Source organism: Caenorhabditis remanei, chromosome V, assembly GCF_010183535.1.
Source record: "Caenorhabditis remanei strain PX506 chromosome V, whole genome shotgun sequence".
Lineage (NCBI taxonomy): Eukaryota > Metazoa > Nematoda > Chromadorea > Rhabditida > Rhabditidae > Caenorhabditis > Caenorhabditis remanei.
In genome coordinates this window covers 14130542-14151070 of record NC_071332.1, presented here as the reverse complement: position 1 = coordinate 14151070, position 20529 = coordinate 14130542, and the positions used below count along the sequence as shown (strand labels likewise).

At 34.9% G+C, this 20529-nt stretch overlaps 7 protein-coding genes across 7 annotated transcripts; 1 reads left to right on the top strand and 6 right to left on the bottom strand.

Moving 5' to 3' along the window:
• Positions 1–285: 285 nt before the first annotated feature.
• On the bottom strand, positions 286–3251 carry GCK72_019891 (uncharacterized protein; the record flags this gene model as incomplete). Its single annotated transcript, XM_053733280.1, has 12 exons — positions 286–348; positions 398–616; positions 667–796; positions 842–1453; positions 1554–1811; positions 1855–1965; positions 2017–2367; positions 2430–2540; positions 2583–2743; positions 2793–2889; positions 2935–3045; positions 3103–3251. 12 exons carry the CDS (start codon positions 3249–3251, stop codon positions 286–288), a joined length of 2373 nt encoding a protein of 790 aa, XP_053582193.1.
• Positions 3252–4334: 1083 nt separating this feature from the next.
• GCK72_019890 (uncharacterized protein) lies at positions 4335–5435 on the bottom strand (the record flags this gene model as incomplete). Its single annotated transcript, XM_053733279.1, has 3 exons — positions 4335–4550; positions 4601–5336; positions 5383–5435. 3 exons carry the CDS (start codon positions 5433–5435, stop codon positions 4335–4337), a joined length of 1005 nt encoding a protein of 334 aa, XP_053582192.1.
• A 1265-nt stretch (positions 5436–6700) lies between these two features.
• On the bottom strand, positions 6701–8545 carry GCK72_019889 (uncharacterized protein; the record flags this gene model as incomplete). Its single annotated transcript, XM_053733278.1, has 6 exons — positions 6701–6892; positions 6946–7122; positions 7342–7576; positions 7998–8075; positions 8128–8331; positions 8382–8545. The coding sequence occupies 6 exons, from the start codon at positions 8543–8545 to the stop codon at positions 6701–6703; spliced, it is 1050 nt and encodes a 349-aa protein (XP_053582191.1).
• A 494-nt stretch (positions 8546–9039) lies between these two features.
• On the bottom strand, positions 9040–12155 carry GCK72_019888 (uncharacterized protein; the record flags this gene model as incomplete). Its single annotated transcript, XM_053733277.1, has 9 exons — positions 9040–9102; positions 9152–9370; positions 9634–10222; positions 10336–10599; positions 10643–10753; positions 10805–11161; positions 11224–11334; positions 11839–11949; positions 12007–12155. 9 exons carry the CDS (start codon positions 12153–12155, stop codon positions 9040–9042), a joined length of 1974 nt encoding a protein of 657 aa, XP_053582190.1.
• Positions 12156–15491: 3336 nt separating this feature from the next.
• GCK72_019887 (uncharacterized protein) lies at positions 15492–17057 on the top strand (the record flags this gene model as incomplete). Its single annotated transcript, XM_003116287.2, has 8 exons — positions 15492–15613; positions 15666–15796; positions 15855–15913; positions 15961–16095; positions 16142–16354; positions 16399–16595; positions 16644–16914; positions 16959–17057. 8 exons carry the CDS (start codon positions 15492–15494, stop codon positions 17055–17057), a joined length of 1227 nt encoding a protein of 408 aa, XP_003116335.2.
• Positions 17058–17112: 55 nt separating this feature from the next.
• On the bottom strand, positions 17113–17454 carry GCK72_019886 (uncharacterized protein; the record flags this gene model as incomplete). Its single annotated transcript, XM_053733276.1, has 2 exons — positions 17113–17381; positions 17430–17454. 2 exons carry the CDS (start codon positions 17452–17454, stop codon positions 17113–17115), a joined length of 294 nt encoding a protein of 97 aa, XP_053582189.1.
• A 245-nt stretch (positions 17455–17699) lies between these two features.
• Positions 17700–18024, bottom strand: GCK72_019885 (uncharacterized protein; the record flags this gene model as incomplete). The annotated part of the gene is made up of 2 exons (XM_053733275.1): positions 17700–17908; positions 17955–18024. The coding sequence occupies 2 exons, from the start codon at positions 18022–18024 to the stop codon at positions 17700–17702; spliced, it is 279 nt and encodes a 92-aa protein (XP_053582188.1).
• Between the last annotated feature and the right edge of the window lie 2505 nt (positions 18025–20529).

Here is a 20529-nt window from a genome sequence, read left to right as displayed (position 1 = left end):
AATTATGAAATAAAGAGTAGGAAAGATGTTCATTAGAATGATTCTTTGGTAAAAAATTAAATTGGACTTTTTGTTTTAAATGAGAAACAAGAAATATGAGTTCAGTAAAAAATTATCATTCAAAATTTAAAACTTCTAGAAACAACTGAACACAATGTAAGCGTTCGCCGTTTATAAGATAAAATTTAGAGTGTCTAAATTCGAAAAAAAAAAGTTAAATCTTGGAAAAACAGAAATGGAACGACAACACAACAGAATGACAGACGATAAAAACAACAAAAAGATTTAAGAAGAGATGATATTGAGTGCTGTTTCTAGAGCAGCTGCAATTGATTGTACTGGGATTTTCTGAAATAAATTTTCATAATTTAAAAAAACTTCGGACCGAGTGGCTTACCTTATCTTGAATTGACAGTTCTGAAATCATAACTTTCAGTTTCTGTGGAAATTTCAAGAGACTTTTGGACTTCATGAAAATGACAACAATACGAAGAACCGTGAGAAATTCCTTGAGACTGATTGACTCTGTGCCTGGTGGGCACTTCATTGCGGCTTCTTTCATCGACATATAGAGAAATGTGTCGAGAGCAATGAGAACTCCGTGCACTTGGAGAGTCTGAAATAGTATCACGTAGTAAATACAATTGGAAGAGCTTTGCAACTCACATTATTATTATTTTTTGCTTCTTCTAACATTTGTTCAACTTTCTTCTGCACATTTTCCAGATCCGACAGCTCCAAAATTAGCAAGAGTGTATGGAGGGACTCAAGAATTGTTTTTCGTGATATTGCGTCCCTGAAAAAGAATATCACACTTTTGAAAAGATAATGAAATATTTACTTATTTCCACGTCCATCCTCATCTTTTTCTCCATTTACGCTACTTTCCACAATATTCGCTTTGTTTTCCGTTTGTGCACTATTAACATCTGGCTTGCAGTCATCTCCTTCTGATGAATGACGGATTGAAGTGCGGACGACTCGTTTTCTACTAGTAGATGGTCCTGATCCATCAGCATTTCGGTCGGTTAACATGTCAGTTTCAGTAATAACTTCTTCTGGCAGACCTTCGCTGCTGTCGAAATCACGCGGATAATCATACTCGAAGTCTTCCGCGATTCTCTCTACTCGTGAGACATCCTGTTCCATTTCGAATTCTCCAGCATTAACCTCATCAGCAATATCCATATCAGAATTAGAACAGTCTTCTGTAGTTGTTCGTGTTTTCTTATTCTGAATCGAGATCATTGACTGTTTGGTTTTGTTTCTTGTAACTGGTCCCAAGTGAGCATCATAGTCGGCGCTTCGCGTTTCTTTTTTTCTTCTTTTATGACTCTCTTCGATTTCTCCCATATCGGAATCGTCTGAATCTTCTGATTCATCTGATTCATCTGATTCGTCGGATTCATCTTCATCTGATTCAGAAACATTTCTGAGGAGATCCACTCTCGATCTGAAATGAATTGGGGTTAATGTCGCAGATAACTTAATTTGTCCACGAAATTAATCAAAAAGGATCAAAGGAAAATTCCAACAACTGCACTCTCACTCACCGTTTTCCATTCTCTTTTTCTGCCCTCTTTCTTTTCGTAGCTTTCATTTTCTTTCTTTCAGCTTTTATCTTCTCATCGCTCTCAGTTACTTCATCATGTTCTGCTCTAGCGGCAATTTTCTTTTTTCGAGTAACCCATCCTAATTTTTGTTTTGCTGATAAAGTATGATCTCCTCCCAAACTCAAAGTTCCGTCTTTCGCTTGATATTTGATAATTCTGTTCCAACGATCAACTTGTACGTCGGCATCTTTTCGAAGTCTGTAATAATTAGTTTGCAACATGGGATTGATTCATGACTAACTCATTCAAGAATTCATCTGGAACTCGAGTAGAAAGAGCGAACAGCATCCTGACTTTTGAAGATGTGTTGAATTCATCCATAAGAGGGACTTTCTCGCCAAACTTTCTTACTCTGTAATTGAGGTTTCACTTTAATTTCATGGAATGCGCAACATCAGTATACCTTTTATACAAACAATCAAGATTGTTAGAAGATCCACTTAACTTCTTGAAATCTTCACACATATTGCTAATGTTCAATGGCGCATTTACACTTTTTGCTTTCTCAATCACAAATTTGATGAAGTAAATCATTTTTTTACCGTAGCCAAGGTTATTATCGCTGTCCATACTGCTGTCCTCGTTTTTATCACATTCAACTTTTCGACGAATACTATTCCATCTTTCTGAGAGAGATAGTTTCACTTTCGACGAAAGACTATGATCTCCTTCTAGTATGAGACTTCCATCATTTGCTTCGTATTTCGTAATTCTTCCTTTCTCATCAACTGCCACGGTTGCATTCTTTTGAAGTCTGAAATTGTCCAGGAATTGGCCTTCGTACTTTCAGTCGCTTTCTATTAAAATTATGCTTACACTTTTAGGAAACATCCGGGAACTCTGGCACTCGAAATGAATAACATTTTTATATGTGTATTTTTATCGAAATTGGAGCATCGAAATAATTTTTTCCTGAGACGGTCATTTCTAAAATAGCTTATCTTATAACCACAACAAAGTCAAACTAACGTGCAACGCAGAGATTCAAGTGAAGAAGAATTTCCAGTGAAAGATTTGAATTCTCTCAAGAACGATAAGCCAACAAATGGAACATCCACAGCTTTTGATTTTTCTACCAAAAACTTCAACAATTTTGTCTCTGTTGTTTCGTCTTGATAGATTAAGGTCTTCTGAAACAGAAAAAAATTATCTATATGAAGAAAGCTAATATAAACTCACATGATCTCCTTTCAACTCCAGCCCTCTCTTTTCATCTGTGTACTCAATAATGCGTTGAAATTCATCTAATTTCAAAGACTCAGCATTCGGTTTAAGCCTATTAAATCATTAATTACTTCAGTATTATCACATGTTTTCTTACTTTTCTAAAAAATCTGGATCAACTGGAGCATGTAATCCGAATAGCAGTTTGATCTTCATCTCTGTTTCTATGTCTTCTAATTCGGGAATTTTTGAGCGAAGAGTTGCGATTCTGCAATGAGACAGTTCTTTGCATATTTCATAGAAATGAAGATAATGAATATCTTACTTGTGTCTCAAATTTCGCACAGAATCCATTCTCTTGTACTCTCGTTTGAAATCATTGATCAACTGAGAAATGTTGAATGGAGATTTGATGTCTTCTGCTTTTCTGATAATGAATTCCACCAGTTCATCGTGAATTTTAGTAGTTGACATGTTCTCTGAAATGATATAAACTCAGACTATGGAACAATGAAAATTCCAGTATTTATTTAACTGGAACGTAAGTTAGCTTGGTTTCGGAATTTACGGTTTTTCTGTAGAATATTTAAACGTTGTTCGAGGATAAATCATACTTGCAACGGGCCGGGCCGGGCCGGGCCGGGCCGGGCCGATTTGAGAATTTTCACCGGCCCGGCCCGGCCCGGCCCGGGTCACAGTACAAAAATTTGAAAATTTGAATTTTTTTGAAATTTTTTTGATTTTTTCGCAAAAAAGTCGAATTTTCGACTATGTTTTTACATATCGATAAAACTCAAGTGTACATAGGATTTTTGACTATTTTTGATGAAAATTTCAAAAAATTTCGAAAAATTTTGTGAAAAAATTGTGCTCATTTTTTGACTCCGGGCCGACCGGGCCGGGCCGGGCCGGCAACTTTCTCTACCGGCCCGGCCGATATTTTGCAAGTCTGGGATAAATAGATGTGGTACTGCAGAAATACGTCGCAGTAATTTCCAAATATGTAAATTTTTCACAAAATAAATACAAATGATGTGATTTGAACAACACCGATATAACAAATTAAAGTTAAACAATTATACGGAGTTCTAAAGAGATCTTTATGCAAAAAAATCAATTTTTAAACAACGCAGCAGCTAATTTCATTTTAATATGAAGAGTTCTTGAAAATGCTGTCATTCCATTAGACGAGAAAGCGTGAGAAATTATTTAAAGAGACAGTGCTGATAAACGAACTAAAAAAAACAGAAGAGAATAAATAACAATAACAGAATAACAGAATTCCAGAAAAAAACGACATAGGAAATGCCGTTTAGATGAAAATGCAATGGTATTGAGAGAACAAAAATTATCTAGTAATGAGAAGTGCAAAGAATAAGAAGAAAACTGAAAGTAATTAAGATAATTCTCAGAAAACATGCGAAAAAAACGCGTTGATGGAACAAATACAGTAACACCAATCGATATTAGTTCAGAACTTTTTTAAAGAAAAAAAAAACATTGAGGGATGACATATTAATGCATTAAAGACATGATGAGAGTATTATTTGATTAAAATTATAAGTTCTTCTTTACGATATTGATTGACTCTATACGATAATAAGCTTTAAACTCCAAGAACTTGTTCGAATTGGGAATTCTATAGTGATATATGAGAACATGCATTCCCGCTGTCTTGATTGATTGACCGATCGCATCGAGATTTATGGAGAAGTCGTAACCATTAGTGGATGTGATAGAGCATGATTCGAAGTTCTCAGACTCAGAGAAGATCTGAAATGGGAATTGAGTGCTTTAAAGAAGTTTTTGGCAGAATTTCTTACCTTTCTCAAATGAATCATTTTGTCCGAAGTAGTGAAAACATCGGTTATATGGAATTTCTTGAAATGAGCAAGATGTTGATCTGGAATATAATCCCAATTGTGTTTGAGATGCAATTCTTCTGCTTGTTTCCATTGATCACATTCAACTATTTTCTCGATAGCCGCCAGCAAAGACTGAGCTCTTCTATACATATAATCAGAATTTATTTGAACGATATCCGTCAAATCGAGATCTTCTTTGTTTAAATCATAACCAGGTACTCTAATAGACTTCAGGACGCCTGGTTTCAGATATGGAAGAACCGACATGATTTGGTAGAGCTCCGGGTTGTTTGAAATGATTTCTAGTTTCTCGACAGAGATTTTGTGATTCAAAGACTTGAGAAATGCTTCGAATTGATCAAAGTATTTTTTCGTCAAAACAGCTTTTTTCGAATTTCCAGTTCTCTTATCGGGACCACAGCACTCAAAAATGAACGATTTCAATTTTAATTTTGGATTCTTCAGAGGAAATGTCCAGTCGGTGAATGCTATTCTCATGTAATCGTTATCAACTACACGGATAACATTCTCATCGTTGCATTTGATATTCGTTTTCTTTGAATACAAGACTGTCTGATTATCGAATCGACACTTGACATGGTCCGTTTGCCAAACAACTTGAATCGATTCGCATGAAATTTTCTGACCGTCAACGATCTCTCGAAGATCACGAGACACTTTTCGAAGGATTAATCTGGAATTATTATAGTTAGATCAAATGTTAACTGTTGCGATCTTACTGCTCTTTGAAGTCAGAATTCTCCACTATTTTCTCGATAATCGTAAGCGGCATTTCGGGTATTTCGTGAGTTTTCGGTTCCTGGCTGAAAATTGTATTTATTACAACTTTGCTCGTGTTGTTGACCTGATTTCGTAATCCAAATCATAATTTCCGTGAGAAAATCGATAATACCAGATCTCGAATTCCTTATATTTGATAGCATCAGCTCCCATAACTTCGCAGAAATTTCCATAAGTTTCCCACGCTGGTTTTTCACGGGAAAACTCATAGAGAAGACAAGTTAAGAAGGATTTTCGATCGATTTGAATCGGAATCATTGGTTAGTCTGTAATAAAGCAATTGAAGAATGGCTATTTTCGCAATATTGAACAAGAAATATCCAAGTTCGATTATAGAATGAAATCTCAAGTTTTGGAATAGTTTGAAAGAATTGTTTTTAACAGAGAATGGCAAATATATAAATTTGAAACGGAACGAGCAGCAAAATAGAGTTCAAGCATGTCGATTTCAAAAGCAATCCAAATTTTCAAGACGATATCGCTCTATAGTGCAAATTGAGTATAACAAAAACGTTTCTTGATGTTTAAAGGATAAATTTATAGAAAATAATGGGCTTGAAATAACAAAAAACGTCTAACATTCGGGTTTCGGCAGGAGAATTCGAAATTAACTCTCATAAAAACTGCGCGTCAAATATAATGCACTCCGCGTACTTTCTCGTCTACCGTAGTCATTTGGACGATAAAATGATGAGACGCATGCATGTTGACGCGAATAGAATATTAAATTATAGATAGTTCTTCAATACAATTTAGTGTCAATATAAAAAAAAGTTGCCCGTCGCAAAAAACGAGCCGTGCACCATGTTCGCACCCACTCACTTCGTTTTTTTGATAACTACCGTACCCTTCAAGATAATGCTTGGGAGAATGAAAACCGATGAAAAATATTATTGGATATGAATGAAAAGTTTATGTAATTCATCTACACGGGTAAGACATGTGTTCCTTCTTTTTCATCCGGTGTTCAAAAATCAGAACATTAACACTACCAGAGATTGAAGATGCACCAAAGATGAAGAAAACCTGAAAAATCAAGGAGAAAGGGTTTTGCCCTTTCGATATTTTCTGCGTTGAAGTTTCTCATCCAGAAATGTTTGTAGACTTTTGATGTCTAATTAATAAAGTTTTCGTTCTTGCATACAATTGAATGTCACCATTTTTCAAGACGGTGAGTTTATATTTATATGACAAGAATATAAGTACAGAATAGTAAAACATAATAATGACAAGATTAATGTACATAAGTTCATCACTTCAGAATTTTCTGAAAAAATCGATTGATTTGTTTCCTAGCTGCATCTCGAAAACAGCGTTGGTTTCTAGAAGAGAGTTAGATTCCTCTCTGCTGTGCCGTCCTGTTATGTATAAATTGATAAGATCCAAATTCAATTGATTATCAGGATATCTAATGGAACAATATTCGAATGTATCGTTTTCAGGGAGGATCTGAAATAAAACAAAAATTTGAAAATGTTCTCTTTCTTCTTCAATTTGCTCACCCTTGCGAGCCAAGTAACATCAGACTCCGAAATATTCGGCATGAAAACGGAGAAACGCTTGAAATGAATCAAATTTTGAAGTGGAAGTTTGAAAGGCGTATTACACATATCCAACTCAATTGCCAGATTCCATTGATCCAATTCCACCACTTCTCTCATCATTTCAGAGCAATCAGACTATAATTCAATTTTAATTTTTTCGAGAAATACAGGTTTGAGATACGGAAGAATTGAGAGAATCGTATCGCTCTTTTCATCTTTTTCCAATGGAACTTTGAGTTGAAAATCGAATGATTTAGCATGAACAAGACGTCTGAAAGATAATTTTTTCGAATTTCCAGATGTCATAACTTACTTAAAAGTTCCGAAATATTCTTTTAATTTATTGCATCTCACCAGGACATTCTCCATCACAGCTCTTCCGTCACTGCGAATTTCCGAAGAGAAACTTATTTTCAAACTTTCCAATTCCAATGTTTTATTTTCGAAGATAGTTCCAGCGTCCATTATTCCACGATAAAAATGATGTTGTCCAATCAAAGTTTTCACATTATTCTTGAATTCGACGTTACATTCATTCTTTCCTTGCTTATAAATGATTGGTGGGAGGTTTTCAATACGGAGTTCCGTGCTAAAATTGGCGAAATTCAAACTAATACTTTCGCAGGTAAGGTGTGAATTGTCCAATTTGCGTCTGATCACTTTGGAGACTTTTTGGAAGTTTAGTCTGAAAAATGGCTGTGTTAAAGAGAAATTTAAAAAGACTTTCAACATTAACAAGGGAAGTCTTTGGAGACGTGGCTTACAAACGATCTATAAATTTGGTCATAGGTACTTTCGCCTACGGGGAGTCCATTTCTGTAGTCAAAACCTGAATTAGCCGCATAAAATCGGCCATATGAAAAGTTTGAGAGCGCATAACTCGGCTCGCAGAGAGATTTAGCAGGTTTTGACTGGATCGTTTGAAAGCCACGTCTCCAAAGACTTCCCTTGTGAGAGTGCGATGAATTGCGAATAAGAAGTTGCCTATGAGATTTCTCAATATAACTAACCGATCTTTTATATCCAAATGTTGCACAATTTTTTCCATGACTTCTTTCGAAACATTGGACAGGCAAGCATCGACACTTCTGCAATCAGTTATTCTGAATTACGCCAAGTAAATGTTATTATTTAGCTTACAATTTGTTTTCCTCCATCTCAAACATTCCACGTTCGAAACATTTGAACAAACGTTTGAACTCTTCGTATTCTACAATTCCTTCTCCTAAAACTTCTCGAATTGTTTTGAATGATTGTCCCCATGGTTTGTTTTGAACGAACTCATATAGAATACAGTAGTGAATATCTTTTTTATTGTTTTGAATACAAGTTTCTTGGAAATTTCTGAAAAAAAAAACAGATTTCCGATTGAATAAACGTGTACAGACACTCACATTTTCAGACAATGCTTGAGATAATCAAACGACGGACGGTTGTATCGAATATTCAATACGTTACTGACACGGATCAAAGCATTTTCCAAAGAATCGCTTTGTTTTTCTTGATAGATTATCACAGCCGCCACTGCATCACTGTTTTTTAGTAAAACTTCCGTCATTTCGTTGTTTGCTGTAAATTTATGAATTAGACATTGCGGATTATTGAAACAAACAAAGTTGACATGCATTGGGTTTCGAGAATCTGTATTTTAAGTTTCAACACTCTAAAAACATCAATATGTTCGATTCGTCGTCAAAACAGTCAAATGTGAAGTCGGAAAGAAATCAATAAGAGTTTCAGATGTCCTTTTACAACCTTTTTCAGACATATTTTTTAAATCAGATATAGTTTGATACAAACAAAAATTTTTCAATTTATGAAATAAAGAATAGGAAAGATGTTCATTAGAATGATTCTTTGATAAAAAATTAAATTGAAGTTTTTGTTTTAAATGAGGAAGAAGAATGATGAGTTCAGTAAAAATTATCATTTAAAATGAAAGCGTTCGCCGTTTGTAAGATAAAATCTAGATTGTCTAAATCTGAAAAAGTTTTAAAAAAATCTTGAACAACAATACAAAAAAATGACAGACGATAAAAACAACAAAAAGATTTATGAAGAGATGATATTGAGCGTTGTTTCCAGAGCAGTTGTGATCGACTCTACAGGAATTTTCTGAAAGACGTTTTCATAATTTCAAAAAACTTCGGACCGAGTGGCTTACCTTATCTTGAATTGACAGTTCTGAAATCATAACTTTCAGTTTCTGTGGAAATTTCGAGAGAGCTGTTGACTTCATAGAAATGATAACAATACGAAGAGCCGCCAGAAATTCCTTGAGACTGATTGCCTCTGTGCCTGGTGAGCACTTCATAGCGACTTCTTTCATCGACATATAGAGAAATGTGTCGAAAGCAATAAGAGCACCATGAACTTGGAGAGTCTGAAATATTACCATGTAGTAAATACAATTGGAAGAGCTTTGTAACTCGCATTATCATTATTTCCCGCCTCTTCTAACATTGTTTCAACTCTCTTCTGCACACTTTCCAGACTCGAGAGCTCCAAAGTTATCAATAGTGTGTGTAGAGATTCAAGAATGGATGTTCGTGAAATTGTGTCTCTGAAAAAGAAACTCATACGTTTGAAAAGATAAAGAAATATTTACTTATTTCCACGTCCATCCCCATCTTTTTCTCCATTTACGCTACTTTCCACAATATTCGCTTTGTTTTCCGTTTGTGCACTATTAACATCTGGTTTGCAGTCATCTCCTTCTGATAAATGACGGATTGGAGTGCGGACAACTCGTTTTCTAGTAGTAGATGGTCCTGATCCATCAGCATTTCGGTCGGTTAACATGTCAGTTTCAGTAATAACTTCTTCTGGCAGACCTTCGCTGCTGTCGAAATCACGCGGATCATCATATTCGAAGTCGTCCACAATTCTCTCTACTCGTGAGACATCCTGTTCCAATTCAAATTCTCCAGCAACCACCTCATTAGCAATATCGCTGTCAGAATTAGAACAGTCTCCTGTAGTTGTTCGTGTTTTGTTCTTCTGAATCGGGAAAATTGACTGTTTGGTTCTGTTTCTTGTAACTGGTCCCAAGTGAGCATCATAGTCGGTGCTTCGCGAACTACTTGACCTTTCTTTTTTCCTTCTTTTATGACTCTCATCGATTTCTGACATTTCGGAGTCGTCTGAATCCCCAGATTCATCTGATTCGTCGGGAGATTCCTCCGATTCATCTTCATCTGATTCAGAAACATATCTGAGGAGATCCAGTCTCGATCTGAAACGAATTGGGGTTGATGTCGTAGATAACTTTATTTGTGAACCCAGACCACGCACTGGCATTAATCAAAAAAGATTGAAGAAAAATTCCCATACAACAATCTCACTAACCTTTTTCCATTTTCTGTTTCTGCCGTCTTCCTCTTCCTATCTTTCATTTTCTTTCTTTCAACTGTTCCTTCCTCATCGCTCTCACTATCAGATACTTCATCGTTTTCTGCTCTAGCGGCAATTTTATTTTTTCGACTAACCCATCCTAATTTCTGCTTCGTTGATACACTATGCTCTCCTTCCAAGCTCAAGTTTCCATCATTTGCTCGATATTTGATAATTCTATTCAAACTATCAACTTGCACCTCGGCATCTTTTCGAAGTCTGTAATCATTAGTTGGCTTTATGGGATTGATTTATAACTGACTCATTCAATAATTCGTCTGGAACTCGAGTAGAAAGAGCGAACATCGTCCGGACTTTTGCATATGTATCGACCTCATTCATTCCAGGGATCTTCTCACCAAAACTTCTTACTCTGTAATAGAGGTTTTAATTTAGTTCCATGGAATGTGCAACATCAGTATACCTTTTATACAAACAATCAAGATTGTTAGAAGATCCATACAACCTCTTGAAATCTTCACACATATTGCGAATTCTCAGCGGCACATTTACACTTTTTGCTTTCTCAATCACAAATTTGATCAATTGAGACATTTCTCTCTCGTAGACATGATGATTATCCGTATCGGTGTCCGTACCGCTGTCCTTATTTTTATCACATTCAATTTTTCGACGAATACTATTCCATCTTTCTGCGAGAGATAGTTTCATTTTAGATGAATGACTATGATCTCCCTTTAGTACGAGACTTCCGTCATGTGCTTCGTATTTCGTAATTCTTCCTTTATCATCAACTGCCACGGTTGCATCATTTTGAAGTCTGAAATTGTCCAGAAATTGGTCTTCATACGTTTAGTTGCTTTCTATTAAAATTATACTTACACTTTTAGGAAACATCCGGGAATTCTGGCACTCGAAATGAATAACAGTTTGATATGTGTATTCTTGTCGAAATCAGAGCATTGAAATAGTTTTTTCTTGAGACGGTCATATCTGAAATAGCTTTTGACAATCACAACCCAGTCAAACTAACCTGGAACGCAGAGCTGTAATTGGAGAAGAATTTCCAGTCAAAGATTTGAATTCTCTCAGAAACGAGTTGCCAGCAAATGGAACATCCACAGTTTTTGATTTTTCTACCAAAAACTTCAACAGATTGTTGTCTGTTTTTTCGTCTCGAAATGGTAAGCAGTACTAAAAAAGACAAAAAATATCTATGTGAAGAAAGCTAATATAAACTCACATGTTTTCCTTTCAATTCCAGGCCTCGCTTTTTTTCTGTGTACTCAATGATGCGTTGAAATTCATCTAATTTCAAAGAATCAGCATTTACTTTAAGCCTGTTAAATCATTAATTACTTCAATATTATTGTCGAAATAAAAAAAGTGATACCCGGGTGTTTGCGGACTCAATGCAAAATTATTAAAAATTAGCATTGAGTCCGCAAACACCGGGTATCACTTTTTTTATTTCGACAATATCACATATTTCCTTACATTTTCAGAAAATCTGGATCAACTGGAGCATGCAATCCGAATAGGAGTTTGATCTTCATTTCAGTTTCTATGCCTTCTAATTCGGGAAGTTTTGAGCGAAGAGCTACGATTCTGCAATGAGACAGATTTCGGCATATTGCCTAGAAATGAAGATAATGAATCCCTTACTTGTTTCTCAACCTTTTTTTAGAATCCATTCTTTTGTACTCTCGTTTGAAATCCTTGATCAACTGAATAATTTTGAATGGAGATTTGATATCTTCTGCTTTTCTGATAATGAATTCCATCAGCTCATCGTCGATGTTAGTTTTTGACATGCTCTCTGAAATTTTATAAATTCAAACTATCGAACAGAGAAAATTCCGGTATTTAACTTTCGAAATTTACAGCATTTCTGCAGAATATTTAAACATTTTTAAAGGATGAAAAGTGTTGTACTGCAGAAATTTGTCGCAATAATTTCCAAATATGTACATTTTTTCACAAAATAAATACAAATGATATGATTTGAAAAACACCGAGATAACAAATTAAATGAATTTTACGGAGTTTTAAAAAGAGCTTTATGCAAAAAATCAATTCGGAAACAACGCAGCAAGTAATTTCATTTTAATATGAAGACTTCTTGAAAATTCTGTCATTCCATTAGACGAAAGCGTGACAAATTGTCAAAAGAGACAGTGCTGATAAGCTAACTATTAAAAAAACAGAAAAGAATAACAATAACAGAATAACAGAATTCCAAAAAAGACATAGTAAATTCCATTTAAATGAAAAATGCATTGGTACTGAGAGAACAAAAATTATCTAGTAATGAGAATCAGAAGTGCAAAGAATAAGAAGACAACTGAAAGTACTTAAGATAATTCTCAGAAAACATGCGAAAAAACGCGTTGATGGAACAAATACAGTAACACCAATCGATTTTAGTTCAGAACTTTTTTAAAGAAAAAAAACATTGATGGATGACATATTAATGCATTAAAGACATGATGAGAGTATTATTTGATTAAAATTATAAGTTCTTCTTTACGATATTGATTGACTCTATACGATAATAAGCTTTAAACTCCAAGAACTTGTTCGAATTGGGAATTCTATAGTGATATATGAGAACATGCATTCCCGCTGTCTTGATTGATTGACCGATCGCATCGAGATTCATGGAGAAGTCGTAACCATTAGTGGATGTGATTGTGCATGATTCGAAGTTCTCAGACTCAGAGAAGATCTGAAATGGGAATTGAGTGCTTTAAAGAAGTTCTTAGCAGAATTTCTTACCTTTCTCAAATGAATCATTTTATCCGGGGTAGTGAAAACATCGGTTATATGGAATTTCTTGAAATGAGCAAGATGTTGATCTGGAATATAATCCCAATTGTGTTTGAGATGCAATTCTTCTGCTTGTTTCCATTGATCACATTCAACTATTTTCTCGATAGCCGCCAGCAAAGACTGAGCTCTTCTATACATATAATCAGAATTTATTTGAATGATATCCGTCAAATCGATATCTTCTTTGTTTAAATCATAGCCAGGCACTCTAATAGACTTCAGGACGCCTGGTTTCAGATATGGAAGAACCGACATGATTTGGTAGAGCTCCGGGTTGTTTGAAATGATTTCTAGTTTCTCGACAGAGATTTTGTGATTCAAAGACTTGAGAAATTCTTCGAATTGATCGAAGTATTTTCTCGTCAAAGCAGCTTTTTTCGAATTTCCAGTTCTCTTATCGGGACCACAGCACTCAAAAATGAACAATTTCAATTTTAATTTTGGATTCTTCAGAGGAAATGTCCAGTCGGTGAATGCTATTCTCATGTAATCGTTATCAACTACACGGATAACATTCTCATCGCTGCATTTGATATTCGTTTTCTTTGAATACAAGACTGTCTGATTATCGAATCGACACTTGACATGGTCCGTTTGCCAAACAACTTCAATCGATTCGCATGAAAGTTTACGACTGTCAACGATCTCTCGAAGATCACGAGACACTTTTCGGAGGATTAATCTGAAATTACTATAGTTAGATCAAGTGTTAATTGTTACAACTTTACTGTTCTTAGAAGTCAGAATTCTGCACAATACTCTCGATAATCGTAGGCGGCATTTCGGGTATTTCGTGAGTTTTCGGTTCCAGACTGAAAATTGTATTTATAATTGAAGTCAGGACAACTTTGCTCGTGTGGCTGACCTGATGTCGTAATCCAAATCATAATTTCCGTGAGAAAATCGATAATACCAGATCTCGAATTCCTTATATTTGATAGCATCAGCTCCCATAACTTCGCAGAAATTTCCATAAGTTTCCCACGCTGGTTTTTCACGGGAAAACTCATAGAGCAGGCAAGTTAAGAAGGATTTTCGATCGATTTGAATCGGAATCATTGGTTAGTCTGTAATAAAGCACTTGAAGGATGGCTATTAGCACGGCACAGTTCTTGCAACTGAAAAATGCCTTTGAAAATGTCTCTTTTTCTCTGAATCTCTCAATTTCGCACACTATTTTTTGAGATTTCAATAAAGCGCGGTTGTAAGAAGCGTGCCGTGATAATATTTTCGCAATATTGAACAAGAAATATCCAAGTTCGATTATAGAATGAAATCTCAAGTTTTGGAATAGTTTGAAAGAATTTTTTTAAACATAGAATTGCAAAAATATATAAATTTGAAACGGAACGAGCAGCAAAATAGAGTTCAAGTATGTCGATTTCAAAAACAATCCAAATTTTCAAGACGATATCGCTCTATAGTGCAAATTGGGTATAACAAAAACGTTTCTTGATGTTTAAAGGATAAATTTATAGAAAATAATGGGCTTGAAATAACAAAAAAACGTCTAAAATTCTGGTTTCGGCAGGAGAATTCGAAATTAACTCTCATAAAAACAGCGCGTCAAATATAATGCACTCCGCGTACTTTCTCGTCTACCGTAGTCATTTGGACGATAAAATGATGAGACGCATGCATGTTGTCGCGAATAGAATATAAAATTATAGATAGTTCTTCAATACAATTTAGTGTCAATATAAAAAAGTTGCCCGTCGCATAAATCGAGCCGTGCGCCATGTTCGCACCCACTCACTTCGTATTTTGATAACTACCGTACCCTTCAAGATAATGCTTGGGAGATTGAAAACCGATGAAAAATATTATTGGAAATGAATGAAAAGTTTATGTAATTCATCTACACGGGTAATACATATATTTCTACTTTTTCATCCGGTGTTCAAAAATCAGAACATTAAAACTACCAGGGATTGAAGATGCACCAAAGATGAAGAAAATCTGAAAAATCAAGGAAAAAGGGTTTTGCCCAAGCCAAACTGAAGTTGAGTGTATAATCAACGGAATCATATTTTCTTCATCAAGTCAAACTATACACAAAAAACTATTTTCCTGGTCCGTTTGTTTCAGTTCATCAACCCTCTTTCATATAACGTCACACAAATGATTCTTCGATCAGCCGGTCTCCATGAACTGTGGTTTGTGACACGACAGTCTGCTTGTCTATTACCTCAGTTTTTTCTCTGTCTATTTCAATTTTCCCTCTCCGTCTCTTTGTCTTTAGTTGCCGATAAGCTTTTGCAGTTTTTCAAAAGAATCATTTATTCATAATACTAGCAGTTTATTTTTTGTACAGAAAAATGACCGAGAGTATAATACCAACTTCGTCTAAATCCTCAAACTGTTTGGTTTGTGAACAGGAGACAAACGGTAAACGACACTACGGTGCAGCTGTCTGTCGCGCCTGTGCCGCGTTTTTCCGGTAATTTTTATTTGATTTAACACCAATTCCTTCTAGTGTTCGTTTTTCTCAGAAGAGCTGGATGTTCGAGACTGAAAAAAGTGTGTAAAAAGAAAAACACGTGCAGTTATTCGAAGGATGGATATTTTCCATGCAAATCATGTCGACTACAAAAATGTTTGGCGATAGGAATGAGTTCAGAAAGTGAGTTTGTTTTTGGACAAACGGAAAAACAGACACAGCGACTGATTTCATTTTTCAGGTTTCCAATTCAATCGAGATGGGTATCAAAACGAAGGAGTTATTCAAAAGATTACACCTGTGAGTTCTTTTAAAATCTTTTTTCATTTGATACATATCCGTTCCAGACAATGGACACATTTTGTGGAAGATCAAATCTCATTATTTTTCAATCATCCAAACCTTCTTCAAATTCTCAAACCTCAAAAAGTTTCCTTGATCTACAATTTCTAATCGATAAAGCAACTTTGCTTTTTCAACAGGTAACATTTTTATCAGTACATTCTCAGATTTTTTTTAGTTTTTTAGGGGTGCGAGACTCCTATTCGAGCTAAAACGAATTTAGAGAAAATGTCAATTGGGCTACGAAAAATTCAAAAATCAATTCAACTCCCAGACCCTCAAAAGATTGAAAAGTTTGGTAGAGAAGAAGCAATGTGTCAAATGGAATATTATATTGTGTCAGTGACGAAGTGGTTGACACATTTCGATGATTTCCAGGCTCTGCCTCAACGTCTTCAGGTATTCCGGAATTGTAAAACGTTTTAAAAACAAAAAAGTTCCAGTTGAAAACTCTGGGTGGAATTTGGAGTATCTGGTGGAAGCTGGAAAGACTTGCTTGTTTTGTTAGGAACATCCAAAATATAATCACCGAGGAAAAGTTGAAGGGAATGAAGCAAGATCAACTGATTTACGCATGGGATCAAAGGAAGCTTGATATGTCATGGTTGTGTAATAAGTATACAGTGGAGGAGCTGAAATTGTGAGTATTCTCATTTATAGTACTGTTTTTCAAAGACTATAATTCCAGTTTCATGGATATCCCAACAGAGATCCGTCTGGATGTATTGACTCGTTCTATGTTTGAACTTCAACCATCAGATATGGAGCTGACGTTTATGTTGTGTCAACTGTGTTTCCATCACGTCGGGAAACGATTTCAAGGAGAAATTCTTCAAATTTGTGAAAAGTTTCAAGAGAAGTTGTCTAATGATCTGCATGATTATTATGTGAATGATCAGAAGAATCCGTATTATATGAAGAGACTGGCTAGTATGATGAAGATCAACAACCAGTTACAGGTAGGTCAATTTGACAGAACTTTTTAAAAAGCTTTGATTTTCAGCTGGATGCTCGCAGAAACCAAACAAAACTTGATTTGGCGACCGTGTTTGATATTTTTTGTATAGAAGTTTCCCACCCCGAACTGTTTGTTGAAGCATAACATCCAAATAAACCTTTATTCATTTTGAGTTATGTTTCCTTAATTCGAGCACTTATCATTTCTTAAGTCCATCAAGTTGTTTTTGGAACTGAGCCTCCGCTTCCTTCGCTTTCTTTTCAGAATATTTGGCATAGATGTCTTGATCTTTTTGTGTTTGATTTCTCATATAATTATTCACTTCTATATTAAGATCCACTAGAAATTCAAGCGTTTCAATTGGGCTCAAAGTTCTTAAACTATCAAAATCAGGCACAATATCAATAAGTCCGTCAACAGCATCAGGAGACATTCCGGCTTCATATAGATCTTCTCGGTTTTGTTGTTCTGAAAATTTAATTTCTCTTTGGTTTGCAAAAGATTGATGTGGCTCACTGAGCTCTTGCTGCGACGGAGGCATCGTTGTAGAAAAAACGAAAAGAGATACAATCAGGCATAGTTTAAGCATTTGAAAGGTGCATATATTGTGTTAAATGCAGACAAAATAGGTGTAAAATGCATCGCAATGAACATGTCACAACTGTACAGTAAAAGGCTGATCTCGTCAGATTATTTTTGTTCGCTGAATTCTGTGATTGGCCTCTTCGGCGAAAAAAAGTAAAAAATCTTAGTTTTATTTGTCCTTCAAAACAGTTTTCATATATCTTATTCATTATTCATTTCGGTTTCCATTGTCTGCTCCCTCACTCCATTTTCATCCGTTCCGTTAGTAAGATTCTTATTCAAAAGTAGCCTAATTTTTTCGCTGAAATCGGTTATATTGATGTTAACATATTCTGGAACAATAAGCTTGAGTGTCAGAGTTTCTCCCGAAGACGATGAAGAGTTGGATGGTTCCGTATGAGAGATATTTACTGAAAGACCACATTGATATTTGGAATACTGTATACACTTTCTTACCTTTCTCTGAAATCAAAGGTGAAATAAATGAGGCAGCTAGAAAAAACACCAGTATGTATATCTTGATCATTTTGTGAATAGTGCGAATTGAACTGTTATACGTGCAATACTACGAACGATTCAACAGAAATGACCGGATTAGTCTTTTGCGTCTCTATTATTTGACCAAATGTATCCAACGTAAGAAGAGACAGATGAAAACTGTCAGTCATTCATCTATATCCAATATTACTTTCTGTTAACTATAGTTATAGAGAAGGTAATTTTTTGAACATCTGTTCTTTGAACAAAGCGTTTCATTTTGTTTCGTGGAGAAATTTATTCAACGGAACTATAGAATTCAGTAAATTAGTTAGCAACATATTGATTTCCTGGATGATTTGGTTCCACTAAAGTGTTCTTTCTGCAAGCCAAGTAAGATGATTGAATGACAAAATGAGTGATGCACGAGTCAGTTATAACAATTCCCAAGAACATCTGGAAATATTATTGCGACGAAATTTAGGGACTAGTGCTTACTCTTGTCTCACTGAATTCATCTTTGAAAGCAAATATGTGATACATCATAGGAAATATCAACTGAATAAAGAACATTTCTACTGGAGTGTCTAGTCTGTGAACACTTACTAATCTGAACCATAACAAAGATATCGTCTGATATAAAGTAGATTTCCTCGAATAATTGCTCCTCACAGACCGTAATTTTGTTAGCTTCTTCCAACTGATAACCACTGGAATCAGTGTGTGTTTTTCGAAATTTCTTATTCGAAAATATCTATTTTCGAAAAAAATTCGAATGATATTCGAATAATTTTTCGAATATTCGTTCGAACAGTTGTTCGAAATTTTAATCGAACAATTATTCGAACGAATTTTCGAACGAATATTCGAATGACTATTCGAATATTCGTTCGAATATTCGTTCGAACATTTCTTTCGTTGAAGAGCTGCAAGATTTTGGAACCGAATAACTTTAAAGATAAATATGAAATTTGAAATGATTTTCGTCCGTTTTTTTTCAATTTATACTTATATTTTAGATTTAAAACTTTGCTCAATTTAAAAAAATGAAGATATGTGTCAGAACTATTTCGAATGTTTTGAACAGTTCAGATGGAAATTTATCCACAAAACTAGCAATTCTTGCGAAAATTTTCCGTCGGGAAACAATACTTTTTGAAAAACAGTAAAAATTTTCAAATTTTATTAGAAACGATATTCGAAAATTGTTCGAATAAAATTGCCTTCGAATACTGTTCGAACAATTATTCGAATAATTCGAATAATTATTCGAACATATTCGAATAAGTATTCGAACAAAATATTCGAACAGTATTCGAAAAATGTTCGAATAATTATTCGAATAAATTTTCGAATAATTATTCGAACGTTGTCGAAAAACACACACTGACTGGAATATACAATAATGTTGACAGAAAAAATAATACAAAAGAGCCAAAATAAACTCGCTGAGTCCATTTATCAAATCTGTTCTCACTGTCAGTATAAGTTGCTTCATTCGATGAAGTGACAGTACTAAATATTGATACCATTTTCATGCACTTCGATGTGAAATTCAATAGGAAAATAATGACGTTGGATAATGTGATATAAGTGGATAATGTTTTCACATCAACATTCAAAGACGTTTTTGTTTCTGGGAGGAAATTAGTTAATATCTTATAAAATGATGCAACGGATAGAATAACATTTTGCATTAAAGTGATGGTAGTTAAGATGATCAGTGAGATGAATATTATAGCATGGTTGATTACTTGGAAGTTAGACCTGTTGAGAAAATGATTTAAACTAAAGTTGATATTTACTTACAGAGGATCAGATATCATATACCAAATACCAATTCCGTTTAAAATAAACAGAAACTGCATAAGTTTCACCACTTGGTTAAAATGTTGTAAAGTGTAAGATAACGCCGATTCTGGCTGAAAACCCTCCGCTTTTTCTCAATTTTTCAAAAGTATTATCTGATACTTACAGATTCTTTCTTCAAATGATTTCGTCTAAATGAAACAACATAAAACGGAAATATCAACAAAGAAACTATCAGAATAAATGAGAAAGCGCAGACGATGTATCCAAAGGATGCACAGTCAATATCTTTGCATGGATTACCGGTGCTCAAATTCAAAATCATGTTCTCGGTGAAGAGAGTGAAATGATTGTGTGTTATGTTGGTTGCGAGCGTGCATTTATTGGGAAGGAAGGCGGAATCGAATTACCGTGAAATATGACTAGTGGTAGGTTTTGCAGCTTTCTCAAGTTTTTATCTCATAACTTTTTATCTCATAACTGACATAAAGTTAAAAGAAAGGAATATTTTATTGAACTGAAAAAACCAAGTATTTAATGATCAACATGAAGGTGTCCTGTGGGAAAATGTCCTGTTTCAGTAGGCCTGATCGACTCAGACCCGGAGCTCCCACTAGATCGACACATATTTAGTAAAGACTCCACGTGTTTCTTATTGCAGCTCAGATAAGATGCCTGGATGACAAAATGGGTGATACACATATCCGTGAGGATTATTCCAACAAAAAACTGCAAATGTAAAATG